General features: G+C 36.7%; 1 protein-coding gene across 2 annotated transcripts; it reads left to right on the top strand.

Annotated features, from left to right (window-relative positions):
• Positions 1-571: 571 nt before the first annotated feature.
• msna (moesin a) lies at positions 572-20,860 on the top strand. Of its 2 annotated transcripts, XM_043239555.1 has the most exons (14): positions 572-950; positions 11,342-11,425; positions 12,972-13,067; positions 13,809-13,931; positions 14,164-14,315; positions 15,083-15,166; positions 15,284-15,430; positions 15,601-15,697; positions 16,070-16,233; positions 16,715-16,845; positions 16,924-17,084; positions 17,319-17,411; positions 18,578-18,805; positions 19,426-20,860. In XM_043239555.1, the coding sequence occupies exons 1-14, from the start codon at positions 939-941 to the stop codon at positions 19,588-19,590; spliced, it is 1,737 nt and encodes a 578-aa protein (XP_043095490.1). In that variant the 5' UTR covers positions 572-938; the 3' UTR covers positions 19,591-20,860. The 2 variants fall into 2 exon arrangements, with proteins under 2 accessions (XP_043095490.1, XP_043095491.1); XM_043239556.1 differs by lacking the exons at positions 572-950; positions 12,972-13,067; positions 13,809-13,931; positions 14,164-14,315 and having other exon boundaries at positions 11,367-11,425.
• Positions 20,861-21,416: the final 556 nt, after the last annotated feature.

The raw sequence follows: 21,416 nt of genomic DNA, 5'->3' as shown, positions 1-21,416 counted from the left end.
TGGAGATGTTCCATTAAGATATCTTGTAAATTCCCTACCATTTACAGGCTACATCAAAACTCAGTTTATTGCACATTACAATTCCAGATTTTAAAATTATATCTCCGAATATTGTACTATCCTAACAATGTACAAATGATGATGTTTCAAAAAATGGACCCTTATGATTGATTTTGTTGTCACCTTACATGTTTTAAAAGATCCTGCCAGTTTTTACCAGTAGGCAATTTTATACAGCTATCATATATAAAAAATGTTTGTTATACACGAAGCGTTTTCAATCTTCGGCCTCTCATAAGTTGTTAATTCAGAAAATATTACCGTAAAGTGTAATTTAATCAACTTTGAGACAAGTTAGACTGCGCGGCTGTGTTTTTGTCCATATAAAGTCTCGCTATGTTCCTTAAGTGCAACGCATTTCCCGTACCAAACTCTGCCATTCAACAGAGGAAGCCAAGACGAGTTTGGAATTTCTGAGGAAAATTACGTCACTGTTGGAATTGTGCGGGATACCCCCACCTCGCGTTCCCAGAGCGCGCGCGCTGAAGCCCGGCGTCCGCGGCTCACACAAAGCAGCGGCAGCAGCAGAGGCAGAGGCAGCGAATAACGGGGCCTGTGAGAATCCGGGCGGAGTTTAGTCAAACGCGCTTTGGTGTGCCTGCATCGGCTGGGCTGGGTGTGGTTTTCAAAACTCAGTTCCGTTAGCAGGAAACGACTCTAGGACCACCAGTACTTCTCTGACCGACAAAGACGCAGCGAAAAGTGAAACTTTGTCTTCGGGACCTGGAAGAGATTCGAGGAGAAGCTTTGGCGGTGGCGGTTGCTCGGTCTTGCGCGGGGACGTCAGTCGATGGAAAAAAGTTTGGCTTTCTGTTGACTTCATTGTATCAGCTCAGTTTGTGACACATCCGCGAGAGAAGAGACAAAACACAGTCAAAATGCCGAAAACGGTGAGTACCCTTGAGAAACGGAAACCGTTGGTTTGAGTTTGTGTTGTATCAAACAAAGGCGGAAAGAGATTTCACGGCGCTTTTAAAAGCTGCGCATTTTTGGTGAAACGAGAGACAGTAGCGACGCGTAGGCGCTCGAAAGGGGCGAGGATGGGCTTTCTCTTGTTGGCATTTTTGCCAGCTAATTCCCGCGGGTGAACAGTAGGCCATGCGCAGTGCGCTATTTATGGCAAGAATTAATTATTTGGACAATGACGGTCGTTCATTCCATCCGACCGCACTGGAGAATAACGTTGCGTTGCGTTGGAAATTAAAAGGCCGACTTCTTTCATTTTATTAGTTTCTCTTATTTTTTCTGCACTCAAACTTTCGCCCTAGGTTGTATTTTATAAGCAATTGTCTTGTCTAGACGCTACATGAACTAGCACGATTTTTTCCATGAACCAATTTTACTCATTTACGTCTCTGTGGCAGCGGCGTTTTGTGTTGTATAGGGGCTGAACCGTTACTCGGTGACAACCTGTAACCCCCCTCCTCCTCCCTCGTCAAATCTGATTGGCTTCTTTTAACGTTGCTGTGAATGGTCTGGTGGCGGTGAGGATTTTGATTTTCAAGTGAGTCGAATCTTTTGATTGCGTTCACAAAGGATTCGTTCACGTTCATTGAATTCGGTCACTTGTGTCATTACGCCAGTAGGTGGCAACAAGAACGCCCCTTTGTGTTATGAGTGAGTTATTAAATAAATACTCAACCGATTTAATAGAAACGCTAGTTGTATTATCCTTATTTAAAATGCGTGTCTACACAGCTACTAACATGTCAGCAAAGAACCTTTAAATTACCTACTTTCCGTCAGCGCAAACAACTAAGTTATTTTGCTTTTTACCTTTAAGTATACACGTTTACTATTTATGAACGATGGCGAAATTAATGAACAGCCTTATCAGCAGATCCTGTTTGACACATTAGATGCTCGAAGCAACCGCTCGTTTCCTGTTCACTTAAAAAATACAGGCTTAAATTAACAAAATATTTTAATTTAACGTATGAAGTCATTTGTGATTTCACTGGCGTTTGACAGCTTTCGTCAGCTTCTTTAAAAAAAAAGCACGGCACCAAAGTGTTCACTTAAGATTCATTCAAAGCGATTCACGTCTTCAGTTCATTTAAGCCTCTGTTCAGGAACATAATGGCGCGTTTTCGACCTGCTTTTGATAAGTGGTTCCGGATTAGAAATATGAAGCGTGTCAGAAGCGGCTGTTCGAGGGGGTTTGGAGCTCGTCTGTCACTGGGGAGGGCCAGACGAGCTCATGGCGCAATCTTGGACGATTTTCCATGCCAAGGCGTGGTGCTCACCCAAATACACTAGAGAACAGCCTTTTTTTTTTTTTTTTTTTTTTTTGGCTAGAGTCCCCGATTTATTTTTCGGTTACACCTCACAATTAATGAATCATTGTTTAGGTTAAGATTAAATTGAAGACCAAAGACCAACAGTAGGATGGAAGGACACACCACTTTTTCGTTTAATCTTTTTTTTTTACTTCCTATTTGAAATGCCGTTCATTGTTTGAGTTTCAGAAGTTATTATTGCATGAGTCATAAATTGCAAGTATTCAAAAGAACCACTATCAAAAAGTACCATGGGCATGTGCTGAGATCTTGGGGCTTGTAGCATATTGTTCTTGGGAAAAGTCCCATGTAAAAACCCAAATGACTAGTCTATAAAACTTTATAATTTCTTAGCCTTTCATGCACATTCAGAGACATTTATTTCAATCAACAAAATATCAGATAATACTTTGTTATCCTTCAAGTAGTCATTAAGAATCATTACTCGCACAAACACACACATGTGATGATTACTGTAAGTAATGATGTACGTGAAAATGTGATTGTGAATTAAAGATTTGGCAAAACGCTTTATCTGTGAAGCGCTGTATACTTCACATACCATAACAATAATGTTTATTAATACATTAGGAGTTATGTGCCTGTTAAATGGCCTCATTAGACATTTGATTGTTGATATTGTGGTTAAGTTTAAGTCTAGTAGTCAGTTTTTTTCCTAAAATAGCATCACACCCTTGCACAGTTGCTTTGTTAGTTTCCTCTCAAGGAAGAGAAGTTTAAGTCAAGTTTGAGCGTGAATGGAAATGTTAACCGCATGTAATATCAGAGGTGTTTAGGCTGAGAAAATAGATGAGCTACATGACACTAAAGTCTTGGTGAGGTTGTGTGGATCGTACCAGACAGGACCTTTTTTTTTTTTTTTTTTTTTTTTTCCGGAATAGATGGATTTTTGTGATTAGTAGAAATCAGTCTAGTATAAGTAGATGGGGTTTTTCTTGTCACTGGCTACATTGGATACATTTATAGAGGTTTGGCTCTACTTATGGAATCATATTGGCCTGTAAAATGAGTCAGAACCTTTTTGTAGACTCCAAGTCCAAGAGTCTCTTTCTGAAAAATGACTCAAGGTTTCTGTGTTTCACTGTGCTTACATCACTTCCTGTTTGAACGTTTCCTGTTCGGGTCCAGCTAGGCTTGACGCTGCCGTGCAGTACCTTATTTGGAGTTTCACAGAACTGCCGGCGTGCACGCACATACGCTCTCACACACACAGCTTTGTGTAGTCAGTACGGGCCCCTTTTCCTCGGCAGATTTCTGTTGCCCAAAATGCAGCTGTGTATCACAGCTAATGCACTAAAATGGCCTCTTTTATAACCAGCACACTCCTCTCTCTCATTTCCTTCACACGCATGCACTCGCACATATGCATTTATCTCCCGTCATCAGTTTCTCTCAGTGTACTGAGTGGGAGTTTTGTGACCTCTGTAGGTTCAGGTCAGAGGGAGTGTGCAGGCGAGAAGTGAGGTGCTGATAAAGGTCAACTTAACACTATAACCCTCGTGCGAAATTTTCTAATCAGTTTTGCGAGAGTTTATATCCGTTTCAGTCACAGTAGTCTGTATATACACTGCTCTTAATAAGTTTGGGGATTGGTACAATTTTTTTTTATAGCTGCATTTATTTAATAAAATACAGTACAAGTAATTTTTTTAAATAGCTTAACTTAAAAGAAATTCAGAAGAGAGAGAGAGTTATATTTCAGTACATCTCATAATTTAAAATAAAGTAATATACCTAATGTAGTAAACTTTTTCTTTCAGTAGGAAGTCTAAACAGCATTTATATGAAAACTTTATAACACTGGTAATGTCTTTACTCTCACTTGCGAACAATTTAAAGCATCCTTGGAGAATAAAAGAAAAAAAAATTAAGCACCCCAAACTGTTGAATGCTAGCTTTTCAAATTTGTGCTTTTTCGTTTTGGATTTTCTAAAATATACTTTATTTATATTCTCTTGGAAACCCTATTTTTAAAGTTCAGGTTTAATTCTTTTGACAAAGGTACACAGATTTGATTCAGTACACACTAAAAAGAAGAGCAACGTGCAGACTGTAAGTCCTGTAACTAATTCAAAACCATCCAGATGATCCAGAGTGTTTTGAAATTACAGGCAATAACGTCTACATCACAAAATTTTGTATAATTTGCTAAAATGTATTACTTAAATATTATTTTTGACCTGGTTACCTTGACCGTGAAGTTAGAAAGGGTTGGAGGTCTCTGGTATGTGCAAAGTGGACGGATTAACTGCAAACACACACACACACACACACACACACACACACGGTCAGATTAATGATCTTTAATAAGGTAAAGCTCCAGGGGGGTTTGAGGAGAAAGTTCTAGAGTTTGTTGAACAGTTCACGTTTCAATGGAGGAAAATTGCAGCATTGAAGAACATCTCACTTCAGCATTATGTGAGTCAAACTCTGTGTAAAGTGGTTCGAATAGATTGTAAGTTAAAATAGTTGAAACATTTGCAAGTGGTTTTGGACAGTCACATGAAAGGCTTTATAGCTTTGAGCAAGATATTTTGTACAAGACTATTATGTAAATGCATAATACCGGTGTCAGTTTTATTTTTAAATAACTTCCACTTTAGAGTAAATGAGCTGTATTCATTTACTGGCAGAAACCTCTGGTGTAGCTTTAAAGACTGATTATTTAATCTACTAGTGTGACTTTTATTTAAATGTGTCTCATTGTTAAAACCGAGCCACATTTTAAATAAAAATTCATATTCGCGTGTTTTTTTATCGTATTTTAGCATTGGAAGATATTGATAGTTTGTTCATGAAGAGAGATTTGATCCTGCAGTAACAAGATGCTGTTCAAATATTTAATGTTAATATTTCCCTGCAATATGGAAGTTCTCAACAGTTCCTGTTTTTTTTTTTTAGATTGGTTATTTCTACTAGGCGTGTATGTTTTTAAGTTCTGTGGTGAAGGTCTTGAATCAACTGGGGTTTTTTCGCTCTGATCAAGCTAGAATGATGCGATGACACAGCATGTTTTTTTGCTAGTTTTCTTCTGTTGTGTACTACAGCAAAAAAAAAAGCACACGAGACAGCTACGCTAATTATCGACAACATGTTATTGATGTTTTCATTGATCACTTTTCCATTTTAGACACAGACAAATGTGTGGACAAATGTGCTTTAAAAACTAAAAGTTCACACGGGAATTGGCCACAAATGCACTCTGATTTTGCTGTGTCGATAATTTTTGGAGGAAGACGACCAAAAGAGGGGGAGGGAACGAAAAGAGGAAAAGAGGTTGACTTTCACCACCACAGCGGTGTCAGTTAGGCGAGGGTGACGATAGAATAAACACAAATATACAGAGGTTGTTATGACTTTATCTCCCCTCATCAACCTAGATAGAAACAGCAGCCATTTTGTCCCTGTTTCAAATGCATTTTCCAGGCCTACAGCTCTCTCTCTCTCTCTTTCTCTCTCTTTCTCTCTCTCTCGCTCTCTCTCTCTCTCTGTGAGTGAGAACGATGGGATAAAAAAAAACAGAAAATGTGTTCATCAACGCGAACTTGTGCCATGTTATTCCAAATATTGACTCTAATTAGCTTTTTCGTTGTAGTAATTACTTTTCACAGCTTGTTCTAGCTGCTGTATTTTAGTCTGCGTTTAAGTTTTGATATGTTCTATACATATCTAAAGCATTGTTTGCCAAATATCAGCTCTGTCTTAGCTCACGATTAGCATTTTTGCTGCTTGCCAAATTAACTTCACACATTAACTGATCCAGACCCAAGTGAGCAGCCCTACGGTCTACTGCATATGCAGCTCCCTTAAAACAGCATCCTAATTAAACCAAAACCTAGCAGCAATACAAGAGTTCCCATCCATGTTTTTTAGCGTTCTTTGTTCTGGAAGTATTTCTTCAATTAAATAATTAGAAAAAGTCTTTGAAACAGCTATAAACCGGCAACCAAACCAGCCAGCTATGAGATTAATCACAACATTATAAACTTTGATTTAAAGCACAGAAAATGTTTGAAATTCAGATTAAAAGATACAAGACTGTACAGAACAGCTCTGATGACAGGAAAGAACTACAATGCCAAAAAACATGGAATTATGAATCCAAAAGAAAAATGGATGAATATAAATCTATTGATTTAAATATTTTAAATATGTTGATTATTATGATTATTAAAAAAATAAGGCTGAATGCCTAATTAACACTTAACTCTTTAACTCCAGACCTACTGTGAGCACAAAGTCATCACTCAGAATCAATTCCCTGAAATCTACATTTCTGTCAGATCATCAACCGTCGTGGGTTATCTTTTGTCACAGAGCTGCACAGACTAATACGTTCATTGAGATTGAAATTTCTTTTCTTAAAAGTGCAAATGCTAAGTTTAGCCTATTCTTTGCCGGTTCTGTGTGTAATTGTGTGAGTATCATTGTTCTGTGTGTGTGTGTGTGTGTGTGTGTGTGTGTGTGTGTGTGTGTGAAGGCGTCTGAGTAGAGGCAGAGTGATTGTTCTAAGAATAGAGGCAGAGAACCTCTGGCGAGTCCACTGTGAAGAACACACCCATCACACACACACCCTGACCAGGCTGAACTACGCATTCTTAGTTCCTGTTTTATGAAGACATGAGCTATATTTACCCTGTGAATCTACCTCTGGATTGAGAGGGTCCATTCCATACTTGCGCCCACCCTGAAAAACACACACACACACACACACACACACACACAGTCTTTTATTACTGACAGAGAGAAAGAGTGAGATTGAGACTGAGAGGGGTTATGTTGGAGCTTGTGTATATGAAATGAACTCTCCCAGACCCAGAGAGGAGTAGAAGTGAAAAGAAGCAGAAAAGTCATACAGTTGTGGGGAAAGTTCTGCTTGTTCTCTTTCTGTTCCAACTGGCTGATGTAAGCCTCTGAAACAGCAGAGCTGGGATTCTCTGTCTCTCTCTCTTTCTCTCACTCACATACTCACACACACACACACGCACACACACAGAAAGGCTAAATTGAAATGAATCACCTCAAGCTAAAGTCAGTTCTATAGTGCTTGATAGTTACTAACAGATGCACATTCCAATAATTCAGCCTCGTACATCGTGCACACACCTGTGTTTCACATACTGTTTCACAATCCAGCCGTTTCACAATCTGCTAATGTTTAATGATATATCACTTTCTGTGCTAAATATCTAGTAGTCCATTTAACATTAAGAAGCACAAGACATCTGACATAAAATACAGATGACAGCTTAGTGTGTGGATATAAGAATCATTTGTAGAAAATGGCTTCAAGGCGTGTGAACGAGTAAATAGCTAGTGCATACTGCGTAGATATGAGGGGGACTTTGTGGGTATGAGTTAGTAAAGAATGTGTTGATGTCAAGCTTGGCAATCAAATCAAAGGCCGGGGCTTGACTATCCACAGAAGTAAAAAACGTGACGCTTCTGTTTTCAGTAAATGACTGATATTTAAAGGGGTCTAGAACTGTCTTTATTTACTTTTTGTACTGTTCTGTGATGTCCTCTTATGATGCTGTCAAGAGTTTTACACCAAAAGCATCATAATTTAGAAATAATATGCTATGCCCCCCCTCATTAGACTGCTCTGTTTAAATAGGCTTGGAGGAAGATTACAATTGGATCCATTAGTCAAGACAGAATTTTCTCTTATTTTGAGTCTTTTAAAAATCCGTAGACAAATGTGCAGTAAAAAGAAGTGAACAAAGTACAGTGTTCTTACTGACTTGATTTGGAACTTCATTAGAAGTTCATCAACAGAAGGATAACACTCATTCCATGCTTTAGTTAGGTTTAGGGCAGAGAACATTTAGTGGCAGATTGAGCCCTCCAATATGAAAGACTAAACAGCATTGTAAATCATACCGGCCTGCTTCTATCAGGCTTTTTTATTGTGCAGTAATTATAATGTATTTTTAGTGGTTAATGTGCAATTGTTTTTGTGTGTATGTACTAAGATATGTCTGTGTGCATTGAATGAGTTTTGGTTGCTGCTCTAACAATATAATTTCCTGTGAAGGATTAATAAAGTATTTAATAATAATTAATAATAAAAGTTAATCAGATAAAGTTTATTGTTTGGTTTCTGCTTCGACCGGGGGCTAGGTTAGATGGCTAGCTGGGTAATGTTTAGTTAAGTTTGCACCAATCCTGTTTTTTTAGGTAACATGAAAGTGGCTTGGATTTTATTGGCGTTCATCGCTATTGTAACTTATACTCGACGGCTAACCTGCTTTTGAACAGGTTATATAAGATGGCGACGACTGGTTCCACCCACTTTGAGCTTCAAAAATGCTCTTCAAAAATCTATGGGTGATGTCGTGGACACTACGTCCATGTTTGTTTGTTTTTTTTGTTTTTTTAGAGAACTCACCAAAATTTGACCAATGAGCTTCAAAGTGACGCATCTCTGTACAATAAAGCCAACACATGCTAAAACATTTTTAATGATTATTTTTTATTTTATAACATTTTTATTTTAATTATTTTATAACAGTTATTTTACCATTATTCCATTACACATGCCAGCTTGGTTTAATAGTAATATTAACCTTTTATTTAAATTAATATAAGCGCATAGAACATATGCAATATAAATTAGGTTTTAGAATCAATAGCTGCAAAAATGACTACATACACATCTGTACATACATGTCTATAAATATTATAAACTAACTTTACAACTTTTACTTGCATTTATATGGTAAGATGTTTTCTTTAAGTTTTATCCTGCTGTGTAAATGTTTAAATTCTTCATACTGTTCAATCGTTAAATATTTTTGACAGTTGACAGATAAAGTTAATAACCAGCCAGACTGGACTGGGTTGGTTTTGTCAACTCAAAGCTAATCCTGTAACCCTGAGTTTGTTCAGCCACCATCGTTGTACAGGCCCCTGCTTTTGCTACTACATGTGCAAATCCGTGGGCGGGGCTGAACGGGCATTGATGTAAAAGCAGGAGTTGATCTTCTGCGAAAGGCGGTGTTTAGTCACACTGTTACATCATAGAGTGGTACCTTCAACAAGCTGTCATTTTGGCAGATAAGGTGTTTTTAGACTAACATTTTTTAAATGAACAAAATGTTAATAGCGACCTCTTGTCAAAAGATCCTAGGAAACTTTTGATACCTGAGTTCATCACCCCTTTAAAATATGAACTGTTTTACAACACAAACTTTGAGTGAACAGGAATATACAGGGTTTTTTTTATTTTTGTCTCTCTTTCCTGACACATCAGCTTTTTTCAGGTTATTGTGCATACATTCATCCTTAATAGTGTGTGTTTTAAAATATTTCTTCTATTTTTTTTCTCTTAAAATCTGTCCCCCTAGGGCCCCTTGACTCTTGAATATTAATTATCAAATCTCATTTGTGCTTCTCTTTGTCACGATTGTTTAGAGGACTTGCAAGAAACAATGTCATTTAGGTTTATTGATGTGCAAATGGTATGTTGAGCTCTTAAGAGTCTCGGCACATGGACACTGGTCTGCCTCACAGGCAGCTGCTAGATAAAGCAGGGCATTATGGGTAGAGCTGAGCTGGAGGTGTGCGTGTGCCTAAATTGAGCTATTTATCTTTCGTGTACACAGTCAAAGCTGGTTAACAAAAAAAGCTTTAGCTCAGCAAAAGAGCTTCATATCGACCACTTCAATAAGACCTTCCATATTTTATAGACGTTTTCTAATGAATGAATATAAATGAATCACAGTTGCGTGATTATATTTGTTAATTAGTCAGAAGCAGCAGCACTGTACTAAAAAATTGAATTCTCTGAATGATCTGTTATTAACAGGAGGTGTGCTGTGGTTGGCTGTAATTGTATAGTGAGAGGAAGTGATGCATTTTGCTTAAAGTATCTCTATGGTTACTGGAGGCGCGGTTATCTGCATCCTGTGGGGTGGAGGTGGGGATGGGGTGAGAAAGACGAGAGAAAGAAGAGAGGGGGGGATATCTTTTTCCATTTGTTCCTCTCGCTGTTTCCTTGCATTGTTTTTATCTTATCCAGAGTTCCAGAGTGCAATCAATCATGTTAAAATAGCAGGCCACTCTTTGGCGCAGATTTAAACAGACAGACCCCCACACACACACACACACACACACACACGCACACTCATCTAAACGTACACTTACACATAATTCCTCTTTTATAGTGCTCTTTCTAGATATTTAAGCTGTACATGTCAAATAGAGATTGCGTTATTTTTTTGTGATTATACTATCATGTTAACTAAGGACTGAATTATTCAGATTTTATGGTAAATCTTTCTTTTTGTTTAAATGTATTGAGTGCATTTTTTGTGTTAGCCCTCATTAATTTGACAAACAGCAAAAACAGTCATTTTGTGAAAATTACAATATAAAATAACCTTTCTTTTAAAATATATTTTAAAATGCTGTTTATTTCTGTGTTTCTTCAGAAATCATTCTAATATTCTGATTTGGTGCTCATGTAGCATTTTCTTGTAGTCACAGTTAAAACTGTTATACTGCCTGGTATTGTTTTTTTTGTTTGTTTTTTCAATGGAAAGTTAAAAAGAACTGTACTGAAAACAGAAATGTATAAAATTTATGAATCTATTCTATCTATCTAACAAGCCTCCAACTATGTCTCAAGGGCTATTGGGTACCATGTGTGTGATGTTTTTTTTTTTTTTTTTTTTTTTTTCTGAAATTGGAAGAAAAAAAAAAAGAAAAAATCCTGAAAAAAAAAGTCTTATCATTTCATCAGTCTTTGATACGACTGGTTATATAATTTAGATATAAATATAGTATTTCATTACTTTATTTTGTTTTTTATTTATTTGTTGTGCTCTCTTTTTTTTTTTTTTCATTGGTGGTTGTTTAATATCTTGGCAAAAAAAAACCTAACATTTAATGTTTTTACTATAATTTTGTATAAATTTTAATGAAATTTTGGTGGCTATGGCTATTTGGTGGATTAGATTTTTTTTTCTTCTTTTCAGATCAGTGTTCGTGTGACTACGATGGATGCCGAGCTGGAGTTTGCCATCCAACCCAGCACCACAGGGAAACAGTTATTTGACCAGGTTTGTGGCCGTGAATTTTCTCTTGGTAGCACCACCCACATTAGGAACTGATTAATTCAACATCCTACTTCTCATAAACATGCATTAAATGTCTTCTGAGTGGCTGTGAATATATCACATTCAGTGTGAGCAGATATATTGACCGGCAGTGGAAACTTAAGACCGTGACAGAGAAGCTGTGTCTGTGTGTTTAGATTAAGAGTTGGAAATTCTTCTTGTGAGGGAATTCTCCCTTCCTCCACCCTTCCTCTTTCTGACTCTGCTTCTTCCTCAGGCTGTAATTCTGTACAGTTCCCTCTACTTCACTCTTAGTCACTCTGTACATCATGGCTGTGAAGTCACTCTTTCGTAAACTTGATAATAGACAGCTTTGTTCCTGAGCAACCTTTAATTTCTCTCTCTCTCACACTCACACACACACACACACACTGTCTTTCTCACACACAGAGCATTCATTCTTTGGACAGTTGTGTAGGTTGTGGAGTTCTATTATTTTTCCAGCAGGATTTAGTCTTGAGTTTGAATCAAGGGTTTGGGATTAGAAGGTCTCCTTTTGTCATGATACCAAAGCTTCAGAAGTCAATACCAGTACTACCATTTGTCATACTACAGCAAAACATGTATATGCTTCAGAGTATGACACGTTTTCATTTCATTGCGTTGATAAATATTTAAATTAAAATTGTCAATATATGTAACTAATATGATATATGGATATAAACAATATATGACATATGCAGCAATATAATCTGTGTGTGTGTGTGTGTGTGTGTGTGTGTGTGTGTGTGTGTGTGTGTGTGTGTATGTATGTATGTATCCAACATCCTAAAAAAAATCACCCAGCAGTGGAGACAGCATGACGTTATATTCAAAAGAGGCCGATAGAAATGGCACCTCTTTCTGTTTACACATCATATATAAACACAGCTGCCTCCTCCCCATTATTTTTTTTTCTCCACATTTGCTCATCACTCTCTTTCATTCTCTTTCTTTCTCTGTCTCTTTTTAACTTGCATAATTTTCAGACGCAGTATGGTCTGACTGGTGCAGTTGTGAGCCAACATTTGACAATCCCTCACATTTTCCATTGCTGTCTGTCTCACACACCCTCTTGACCTAGAATAGCAAGCGTCTTCTTGTGTGCATGTGGTCACATTCATAGCATCTCTTGAGCATTCCACCCCTGCTTTAAAGCTAAATGCATGAGGCAGTGATTAAATAGCTGAACCTCTTGGAGGCACTGTTGGTTTTTATTGAAGTTTAATTCACATACTCGAATAACAAATCTGTCATTAAGAAGCATGGAACAGGTCCAATGATTATTTTAAAAGAAATGTTAGCCCAATAATTTTTATTTATTAATTTATTAATGCTTATCAAAATTAGCATTAAATTAACACAACTACATTGTGAATATTAAATATATGGACACTTTTGAACTTCAACTTCCTTTTCGGATTCCTGTATTACAAAAAAAGAGCATTATTGTTAGTGTGAAAATGCTATTTTATGTAATATGCCTGTTTAATATGTGTCTGTTTTATAGGTGGTGAAAACCATTGGGTTAAGGGAGGTGTGGTTTTTTGGACTGCAGTACCAGGATACCAAGGGCTTTACCACCTGGCTTAAACTCAACAAAAAGGTGTGTGACTCCATACAGCATATCACACTTTTTGTCATGTGTATATTTTTTCAGTATTTCATGTCATCACGTTCAATTCCCTATGATCATTTCAGTAAAAGGAAATATTTAATTGCGATTTATAATGTTAAAAATTATGAAAATGTGTGAAATTTAGCAAATTTAGTTTTTTGAAAAAGGTTTAACTGATACTTATTTTTATGTATTTGTCAAGATATTTGTTTTCAATCTTTGTTAATCAACATTAACAAATTACACATCAGCATCTGCATGAGTGTGCAAAATATAATATATGATAGGCTAACTGAGATATGAAAAACGTTTTTAGAGGATAATGTATTTGAAACAGTTTTCAGTGTTTTAGATTCTACTAAGGATATTGCATTTTGTGTCCAGCATTTTTAAAGGAACATTGTATTCAAAACAGCTTATTTTAGTTACCATTTTTTATTTAAAATGGCTTAATTCTCATAATGACACTTTTTAATATTTTCTTTATTTTGGCTGACAAAGAACACATTCTTCAGAAAGATTTCGCTGATTAGCAGCACTTTCTAGTGAAACCTGCAGTCTTCCAGTTGTCTAGCAGTTTTCTTCTGTCCCATTAATTGTACCCAGCAGGGGAAGGCAATGAGAGGTCTGTTTAGTTGGGCTCAAGAAACATATGATAAGTGCTGACAGGCAGGTGGAATTAATGACTGTCAAACTGAAAGTGATTGTAGTTTGTTCTTTGTTGTCTAGGTTACGGCACAAGACGTCCGTAAGGAGAGTCCTTTGCTGTTTAAATTCAGGGCAAAGTTTTTCCCTGAGGATGTTTCAGAGGAGCTGATTCAAGAGGCGACTCAAAGACTCTTCTTCCTTCAGGTCTGTATGTATTTACATGATCTGACTGATATGTCTTAAGGTAAAGTTAAATGTACGATGCGGTCTTAGAAGCGGCATGTAATTTGGAGTGAATAGAAATGAACTCTGGGCCTTCATAAGTGATATTGCACGATCTGGTGGTCAGTGAAGGAACTGTACCACCGGGTTTACTTACAAGCCAACATTAAAGCATTTCTTGCTTTAAAACTGTTCTGTTGTTGGTTTACTTCAGGTGAAAGAGGGGATCCTGAATGATGATATCTACTGCCCCCCGGAGACTGCAGTGCTGCTGGCATCTTACGCAGTGCAGGCCAAATACACTGACTACAACAAGGATGTTCACACTCCTGGATACCTGTCCAGTGAGAAACTACTCCCACAGAGGTGTGCATGCACACATATTGTAGTTCAAATAGTGCTTCTCAAGAACCAGGGAGTGCAGAGGATTGACAGAAAATGTGCTTTGACCTGTTTTTTTTTGTTTTTTTTTTGTGGTGTATGCAATGCTTTAAAATCAGCTTTGCAAAGCATCACTGAACTACTTAATGATATAAGCGAATAAAGCTCAGAAATCTATTATAATGACAGTAACTATAAAATATTTACAAATGGCAACATTATGGCTGCTGAAGGCAGTAATAATTGTTTACTAGAGATGTAACGGTATGAAAAATTCTTATCACGATTATAGTGAATAAAAAATTATCACCGTTATCAGTATTATCACAGTGTTGTTAAACTGTGCTGAAGACATTAATCACTTCACCAATTTATTAAAATCAACAAACAACAAATAAAATTACTTTTTAATCTGAAATGTCAACTTGATTGATTAAACCTCAATAACATGTTCAAATAAAGCTTTGAATTAGATTCATAAAAAGGTAAACCTTACATTTCAGCCTTTAAATAAATAAAAGGGTTAAGTCAAAATGTGTTTTTTTTTTTTTTTAATTAGCTGTTTCTTTGTTCATACGTAATCTTTTCATACATTTCTGTGAAAAAATGCATTAAATAAATGGCAGAGGCCACAGTGTCTTGTGTAGGCTTGAAGCATAGTATGTAATATTTTGTTAAAAGGTATCTGCCAAAGAACGTGTTAAGAACGTGTTTGATATTCTGAATGTGTGTGTGTAATCTTTTCACTGCAGAGTTCTAGAACAGCACAAGCTGAATAAGGAGCAATGGGAGGAAAGAATTCAAGTCTGGCACGAGGAGCACAAGGGCATGTTGAGGTACAGCCAATGGAATGTGTGCTTGTCTTTTTCTGTTTTATCGCTGACCCTGCCAATCACACACACACCACAGATAGTATGATAATGTGTTTCTGTGAACGCGTGTTTATGTTTCAGAGAGGACTCGATGATGGAGTATCTGAAGATAGCTCAGGATCTGGAGATGTATGGCGTGAATTACTTCAGTATCAAGAATAAGAAAGGATCAGAGCTGTGGCTTGGTGTGGATGCCCTGGGACTCAACATCTACGAGCAGAATGACAAGTACTTGCTGCGTTTAAGAAACAGATTCAATATATTTGATAATGCATAATATCAATTATGTTTGATTTACACATAATAAAATAAGATGTAACAATTTTGGGCCAATAAGAAATCACTCAAATCACTGACTTCCATCAATGACTAATAATTTCTCCTTTTACTTTTTTCAGGATGACGCCTAAAATTGGTTTCCCTTGGAGTGAGATCAGAAACATTTCTTTCAATGATAAGAAATTTGTCATCAAACCCATTGATAAAAAGGCCCCGGTATGTCAAATAAAAATTGTGTGTGACTTATCACAGTTTCTATTCAGGTTTTTTTTGCAAACAGAGTGTAGACAAAAACGCTGTTATTGCAAAGCAGTGGTGTGGTGTAATGTTTCATGATCTGATTTGAGATTTGAGGATGGTGAAAGCACACCACTGCAGCTACACATTCCTCTTTTCTACACTTTAACACAGATATAAAGAGTATGGATGTGGTTGTCTCTCTTTTTTTTTTTTTCTCTCCATATTCTTCAGTATTTCCTGTAGCTCTTGATCCCTCACTACCTCACCCTTCACCCTTCTGTTTTTGTAGGCAGCATTTTATGGCATATTAATATGTATATAATGTTGTCTCCTTTTTCCCCCCAACAGGACTTTGTGTTTTATGCCCAGCGCTTGCGCATTAATAAGAGGATTCTGGCTTTGTGCATGGGGAACCATGAGCTTTATATGAGACGCCGTAAACCAGACACCATCGAGGTCCAGCAGATGAAGGCACAAGCCAAGGAGGAGAAGAACCACAAGAAGATGGAAAGGTGAGAGGAGGGAAGGGGGTGGGGGGGTATAGAGTATTTGCAGAAAGGTATTTACAGGTCATTGCATAAATTTTTGTGCCCTTTTTTTAATGCACTGTCATTTAAAATATTTGTCATTTAAAAAATAAAATTGGTTAACAAATAATGTGTTTTTTGTAACACATGCCATGTGTTCTTGAACATTCAGTTCTCCTTTAGGGCTTGTTCAGGCTTCGACAGCAAAATCATTCAGTGAAGGCTGTATTTACTCAGTATGCCCAGCACAGAAAGGCAGAAAAATAATGATTTGATCACTTAAAGGATTTTGATTATTTGAAGCATTTATCAGGCACAGTAGGAACAAGCCTACACATTAAATGTTGATATTGCAGTGTTTTGAAATGAATGGTTATATGTTTAGAATAGTTCATTGTTCAGTGTTGTGCACTTAACAATGCCAGGAAGGACACATTCTTCTAATACATCTGTCTGTTTGTTTCAGGGCCATGCTGGAGGATGAACGTAAGAAGAGAGAGCAGGCTGAGAAGGAAAAAGAGAAGATTGAAAAAGAAAAAGAGGAGCTGATGGAGAGACTCAAAGTGATAGAGGAGCAGACAAGAAAAGCTCAGCAAGGTGATATGGAGTGAAGTTTGCTCTTTGTTTTTTCTTCTCTTCATTAGTGATTTAATCACTCATTGTTTGCATGTGCAGAGCTTGAGGAGCAGACCCGCAGGGCGATGGAGTTGGATCAGGAGCGTAAACGTGCTCACGAGGAGGCGGAGCGCCTGGAACGGGAGCGTCGTCTGGCAGAGGAGGCCAAAACGGCTCTGCTGCAGCAGTCTGAGAGCCAGATGAAGAACCAGGAGCATCTGGTCAGTTAGCATGACTACCAAGATACACATTGCCAGCCACCATGGCAGCACAATTCTAGTCACCATGACAGCTTCACAATAACACTTTAAGTAGGTTACAGTAGTAACTATGGTAACAAAACTACAATTATGAAGTTTCCACGATAACCAAACATCATCTAACCACAAAGAGCAGGACAGCCACAATTAGACGTGTTCCTATGAGATTGAGTATATTTGTGTGTGTATATACAGGCAACTGAACTGGCAGAGTTGACTTCGAAGATCTCACTGCTTGAAGATGCCAAAAAGAAGAAAGAGGAGGAAGCATCAGAGTGGCAAATTAAGGTAAAATGCAAATACAAGAACAATAAATGCACATATACCTATTAACATACTTTCACATTAATATAAGCATGCAAATAAACAAAGCAAGAAGAGAAATATTATCCAGAACCTGCCTCTTTAATGAATTGCTAAAATGGGCTCCTAGATTTTATAATAAGATCAGGTTTCATTTAAAAACTCCAAATTTGAGGGTAAAAAGTAGGTCAAAACCCCATTGACAAATAGTTGGAGGAGATGGCAGCTTTAATTTAGATAATTTTGTCAGGAATATTTAATAATTAACAAAAAAAAAAAAAAAAAAAAAAAAAAATATATATATATATATATATATATATATATATATATATATATATATATATATATATATATATATATATATATATATATACATATATATATATACACATATATATATATACACATATATATATATATATATATATATATATATATATATATATATATATATATATATATATATACACACATACATATACATACACACACACACACACACACACATATATACATTTTAATACACTTAAACCATTATATTATATATTTTTAAATGCTTAAGGAAAAATATACATTATGTAAAAGATTGGTGGCAGTAATTTTTCTAAGAATGTAATATATTTATTCATCAAGGATGCAATAAATTGACCAAAAGTGTTAAAATAAATTCGTATTTTAAATAAATGCTCTTATTATGCTCTTTCTACTTAATAATGAAACCTGGAAAAAGTGTCTCTGTTCCCTAAAATAATATTAAGCAGCACAACTGTGTTACAAAATTGTTACAAACACCAATTCAGCATATAAGAATGATATCTGAAGTATCATGTGACACTACAGAGTTATGGCTGCTAAACATTTAGTTTTGCTATCACAGGAATAAATTAATATTTATGCTGTATTTGCAATCAACAGCCTTTTATACTCTTTGAAACGTAGACAGTTTGAAAGAAATGATTGAATGAAACTGAAATCATAATCAAACTTCCTATATTTTAATACACAATGATGTTAAAATAATGTCTGTCTTAATATTATGCTTGTTTTAAAAGCACAGTCTTTATTAACCAAATAAAAAGCACATTAAATATAATCACATAATTTAGTAATTTTTACATGACTTGGATAATAATGCTGTGTGTCTCTTCCAGGCCACTCAAGTGCAGGAGGACCTGGAGAAGACTAAAGAGGAGCTGAAGAACAAAGTCATGTCAGCCCATGTCCCAGAGCCTGTGCACGGTGAAAACGACAACGACGATGATGAGAGCAGCGCAGAGGCCTCGGCAGAACTCACCTCCGCAGCGGCTTATAAAGACAGGAGTGAGGAGGAGCGCATGACGGAGGCTGAGAAGAACGAACGGGTGCAGAAACATCTGCTGGTAAGAGAACTACTTCACAAAAGGGTTTTTAAACGGATACCTCTTTCAGAAATGACACATAGTTCACCAAAGTAAAACTCATCTGTGATCATGTTGTTCCAAACCTGTAACACCTTTGTTAATCTTTAGAACGCACATTAAGGTATTTTTTGATGAAATCTGAGAGCTTTGTGACCTTGCATAAACTGAACTGAAACATTCAAGACTTGGAAAGGTAGTAAGGACATTATTAAAATAATTAATGTGATATCAGTGGTTTAATCGTAATCTTATTAAGCTGCGAGAATGCTGTTTTTTCTGATTTAATTAAACTTTATTCTGCAATTTTTCTCTTGTGGGTCAGTCTCTTCATGAGAGTACCATGACACGTGCTCTGCGCTTAGAATGAGCATGCATTAGTCACGCTATTGTCATGGAGGTACAGCAGAGAAGAAACTGTTGAATAAAGTCATTTTGTTTTAGTTTTCTTTGAACATATTCTTGTAGCTTCATAAAATGTAGGTTGAACTACTGTTGTGACATTTTATCAGTGTTCTTACTACCTTTTGGGCTTTGAACATATTGGTTCCATCTGTGGAAGGTCTGAAAGAATGGGAAAAAAAAAAAATCTTTTTCCACAGGCTCTTACTTCTGAGCTTGCTAATGCTCGTGACGAGACCAAGAAGACCCAGAACGACATCATCCATGCAGAGAATGTACGAGCAGGACGAGATAAATACAAGACGCTTCGTCAGATCCGCTCTGGAAACACCAAACAGCGAATCGACGAGTTTGAGTGCATGTAAATGTACCACAGTCAGCCAACAGGGGGAGCTACAGCCTGCCTTTTGCATCATTCCTGCAGAGGAACTACAGTACCCACAATGCACCGCTCCTACAGAAAATAAAGCCAAATATAGAATAATGCTGCACAATTCAAAAATCCCTTTAATTCAGGAGTGTTGTTCGGGTTACTGCATTATAATAAGGGAGATTTTTGTTGTGTTTTGACCTAGATGTAGCTTTTTTTTATTGGAAAACATTAACGGTTTGCTGATTAACTGGACTAAAGGGTTTGGATTTCAGTAAAACTGGGATTTCAGTAGGAATTGAAGTATATAAAAAAACATTCCAGTGTTAGGATAGATTTTGAAAGCACTCCTGAGAGACATGTCAGTGTGCCAATTCCAATCAGTATAGTCGATTTATCAAATTGCACAGTGCCACTGTGATGGTGTAATAGCCTAGCTATTGCTATAACATTGTATCTATGTGCCTTTTCTAATAAAACAACTACAGTATAGATTAAAACTCCTGGCTATCTGCTCCCATCAACCACTCTGCCAGTACAGGCAACCCACAAGAGCAAGTGTGCGTGTGTGTGTGTGTGTGTGTGTGTGCGTGCGTGTGTGTGTGAGATCTCTGTTGATGATTCCTTTTTAGTTATAGTTTCTCACTGCTGCAGGTTTGTGGCTGCTCCCTGTTTGTGCCTTTTCACTGAAGAGAAAATATCAAACTGTATTTTTAGTTTAGTTTTTAATACTATTCTTATTTGAAGCTTTTTTTTTTTTTTTAATGAAGAGACTTTTTTTTGAGGCATTTGAATTATTTCGCAGTATTATTTTAAAGAATCCTTTAATAGAATGACACCTTAAAAAGCATCTTCTGGGATTAAATTTCTTCCTTTTTATTTCTGAACAGTATTTACCCAGAGTGTACACAGTTTTGAATAGCCCTGCACTTGTAGGCAGTGCCTTAGTTGTTTTGTATTCATTTTTTTTTTTTTATTCATGTGGCAATATGCTGCACTGAAGCAATATGTCCCCAGTGGCTTTGGAAGAATTCTTTATTTGGATCTTACTCTTGGATACTTTCTAAACTGTTTTGATATACACAAACATGGATTTCCTGATTAAAATATGAAGCTTGTTTTTATCTCATACAGCGTTCTTGTTACCTGGGCGATTTCTCGCCTTGAGGGTGCAGGTGTTTTTTTCTGTCAACAAATCAGAGAAGAAATTGCTGCTTAAAACATTTTCATTGCAACTGTCAATAAAATATAAAAAAAATCACCAATTCATGGGCCAGTGTTGCTTGTTCTTCAGTTGTTTAGTGATGGCATTATTGTAAACAGATACGGTCAGAAAATGCAAGCTTGTTTAGAATGGATCACTACCATAATAGTTTCAAGGATATATGCCAATCTAATATTATTAACAATGCATATGATTCGTGTGTGTGACTTATTTATCCACAGGCTCATCTAGGTGTTCTGGTCTCTGATGAACGTCATCTCCAGTGTTTCCAATTTAGCTACTTTGTAGCTAGATTTAGTGACTTCCCTCTTTTTCAAAGGCTTAGGGACAATTCTATCAACCTCTCGGACAAACCTTATCTAGGTTCTCATCTTGCCTGCTTATCTATATAGATCAGTGAATTGGCCATTACGATGTCATCTAGTGACATTTAGCTAGGAGTTTTCATTTGAAAGCAGTTGGCAACACTGATCATCTCTTGGCGTTGATCCACCGTCTGGTCTAGATACGAACTGAGAAACAGAATAAGAAAGCAGACTAATATTAGCTTAGATGCCAAAACTGCACGTTGCCTCAAGACAACATTGTACCGCAAT

Source organism: Puntigrus tetrazona, chromosome 5 (assembly GCF_018831695.1).
Source record: "Puntigrus tetrazona isolate hp1 chromosome 5, ASM1883169v1, whole genome shotgun sequence".
In the NCBI taxonomy this organism is placed as follows: Eukaryota; Metazoa; Chordata; class Actinopteri; order Cypriniformes; family Cyprinidae; genus Puntigrus; species Puntigrus tetrazona.
Note: the sequence above shows the minus strand (reverse complement) of the source record. Positions and strands in the feature narration are given on the sequence as shown.

Excerpts from the sequence above, each read along its gene's own strand:
- msna (XM_043239555.1), top strand. Across the intron at positions 13,932-14,163 it reads AAAGACTCTTCTTCCTTCAG|GTGAAAGAGGGGATCCTGAA; the intron begins GTCTGTATGTAT and ends GGTTTACTTCAG. Across the intron at positions 14,316-15,082 it reads GAGAAACTACTCCCACAGAG|AGTTCTAGAACAGCACAAGC; the intron begins GTGTGCATGCAC and ends TTTTCACTGCAG.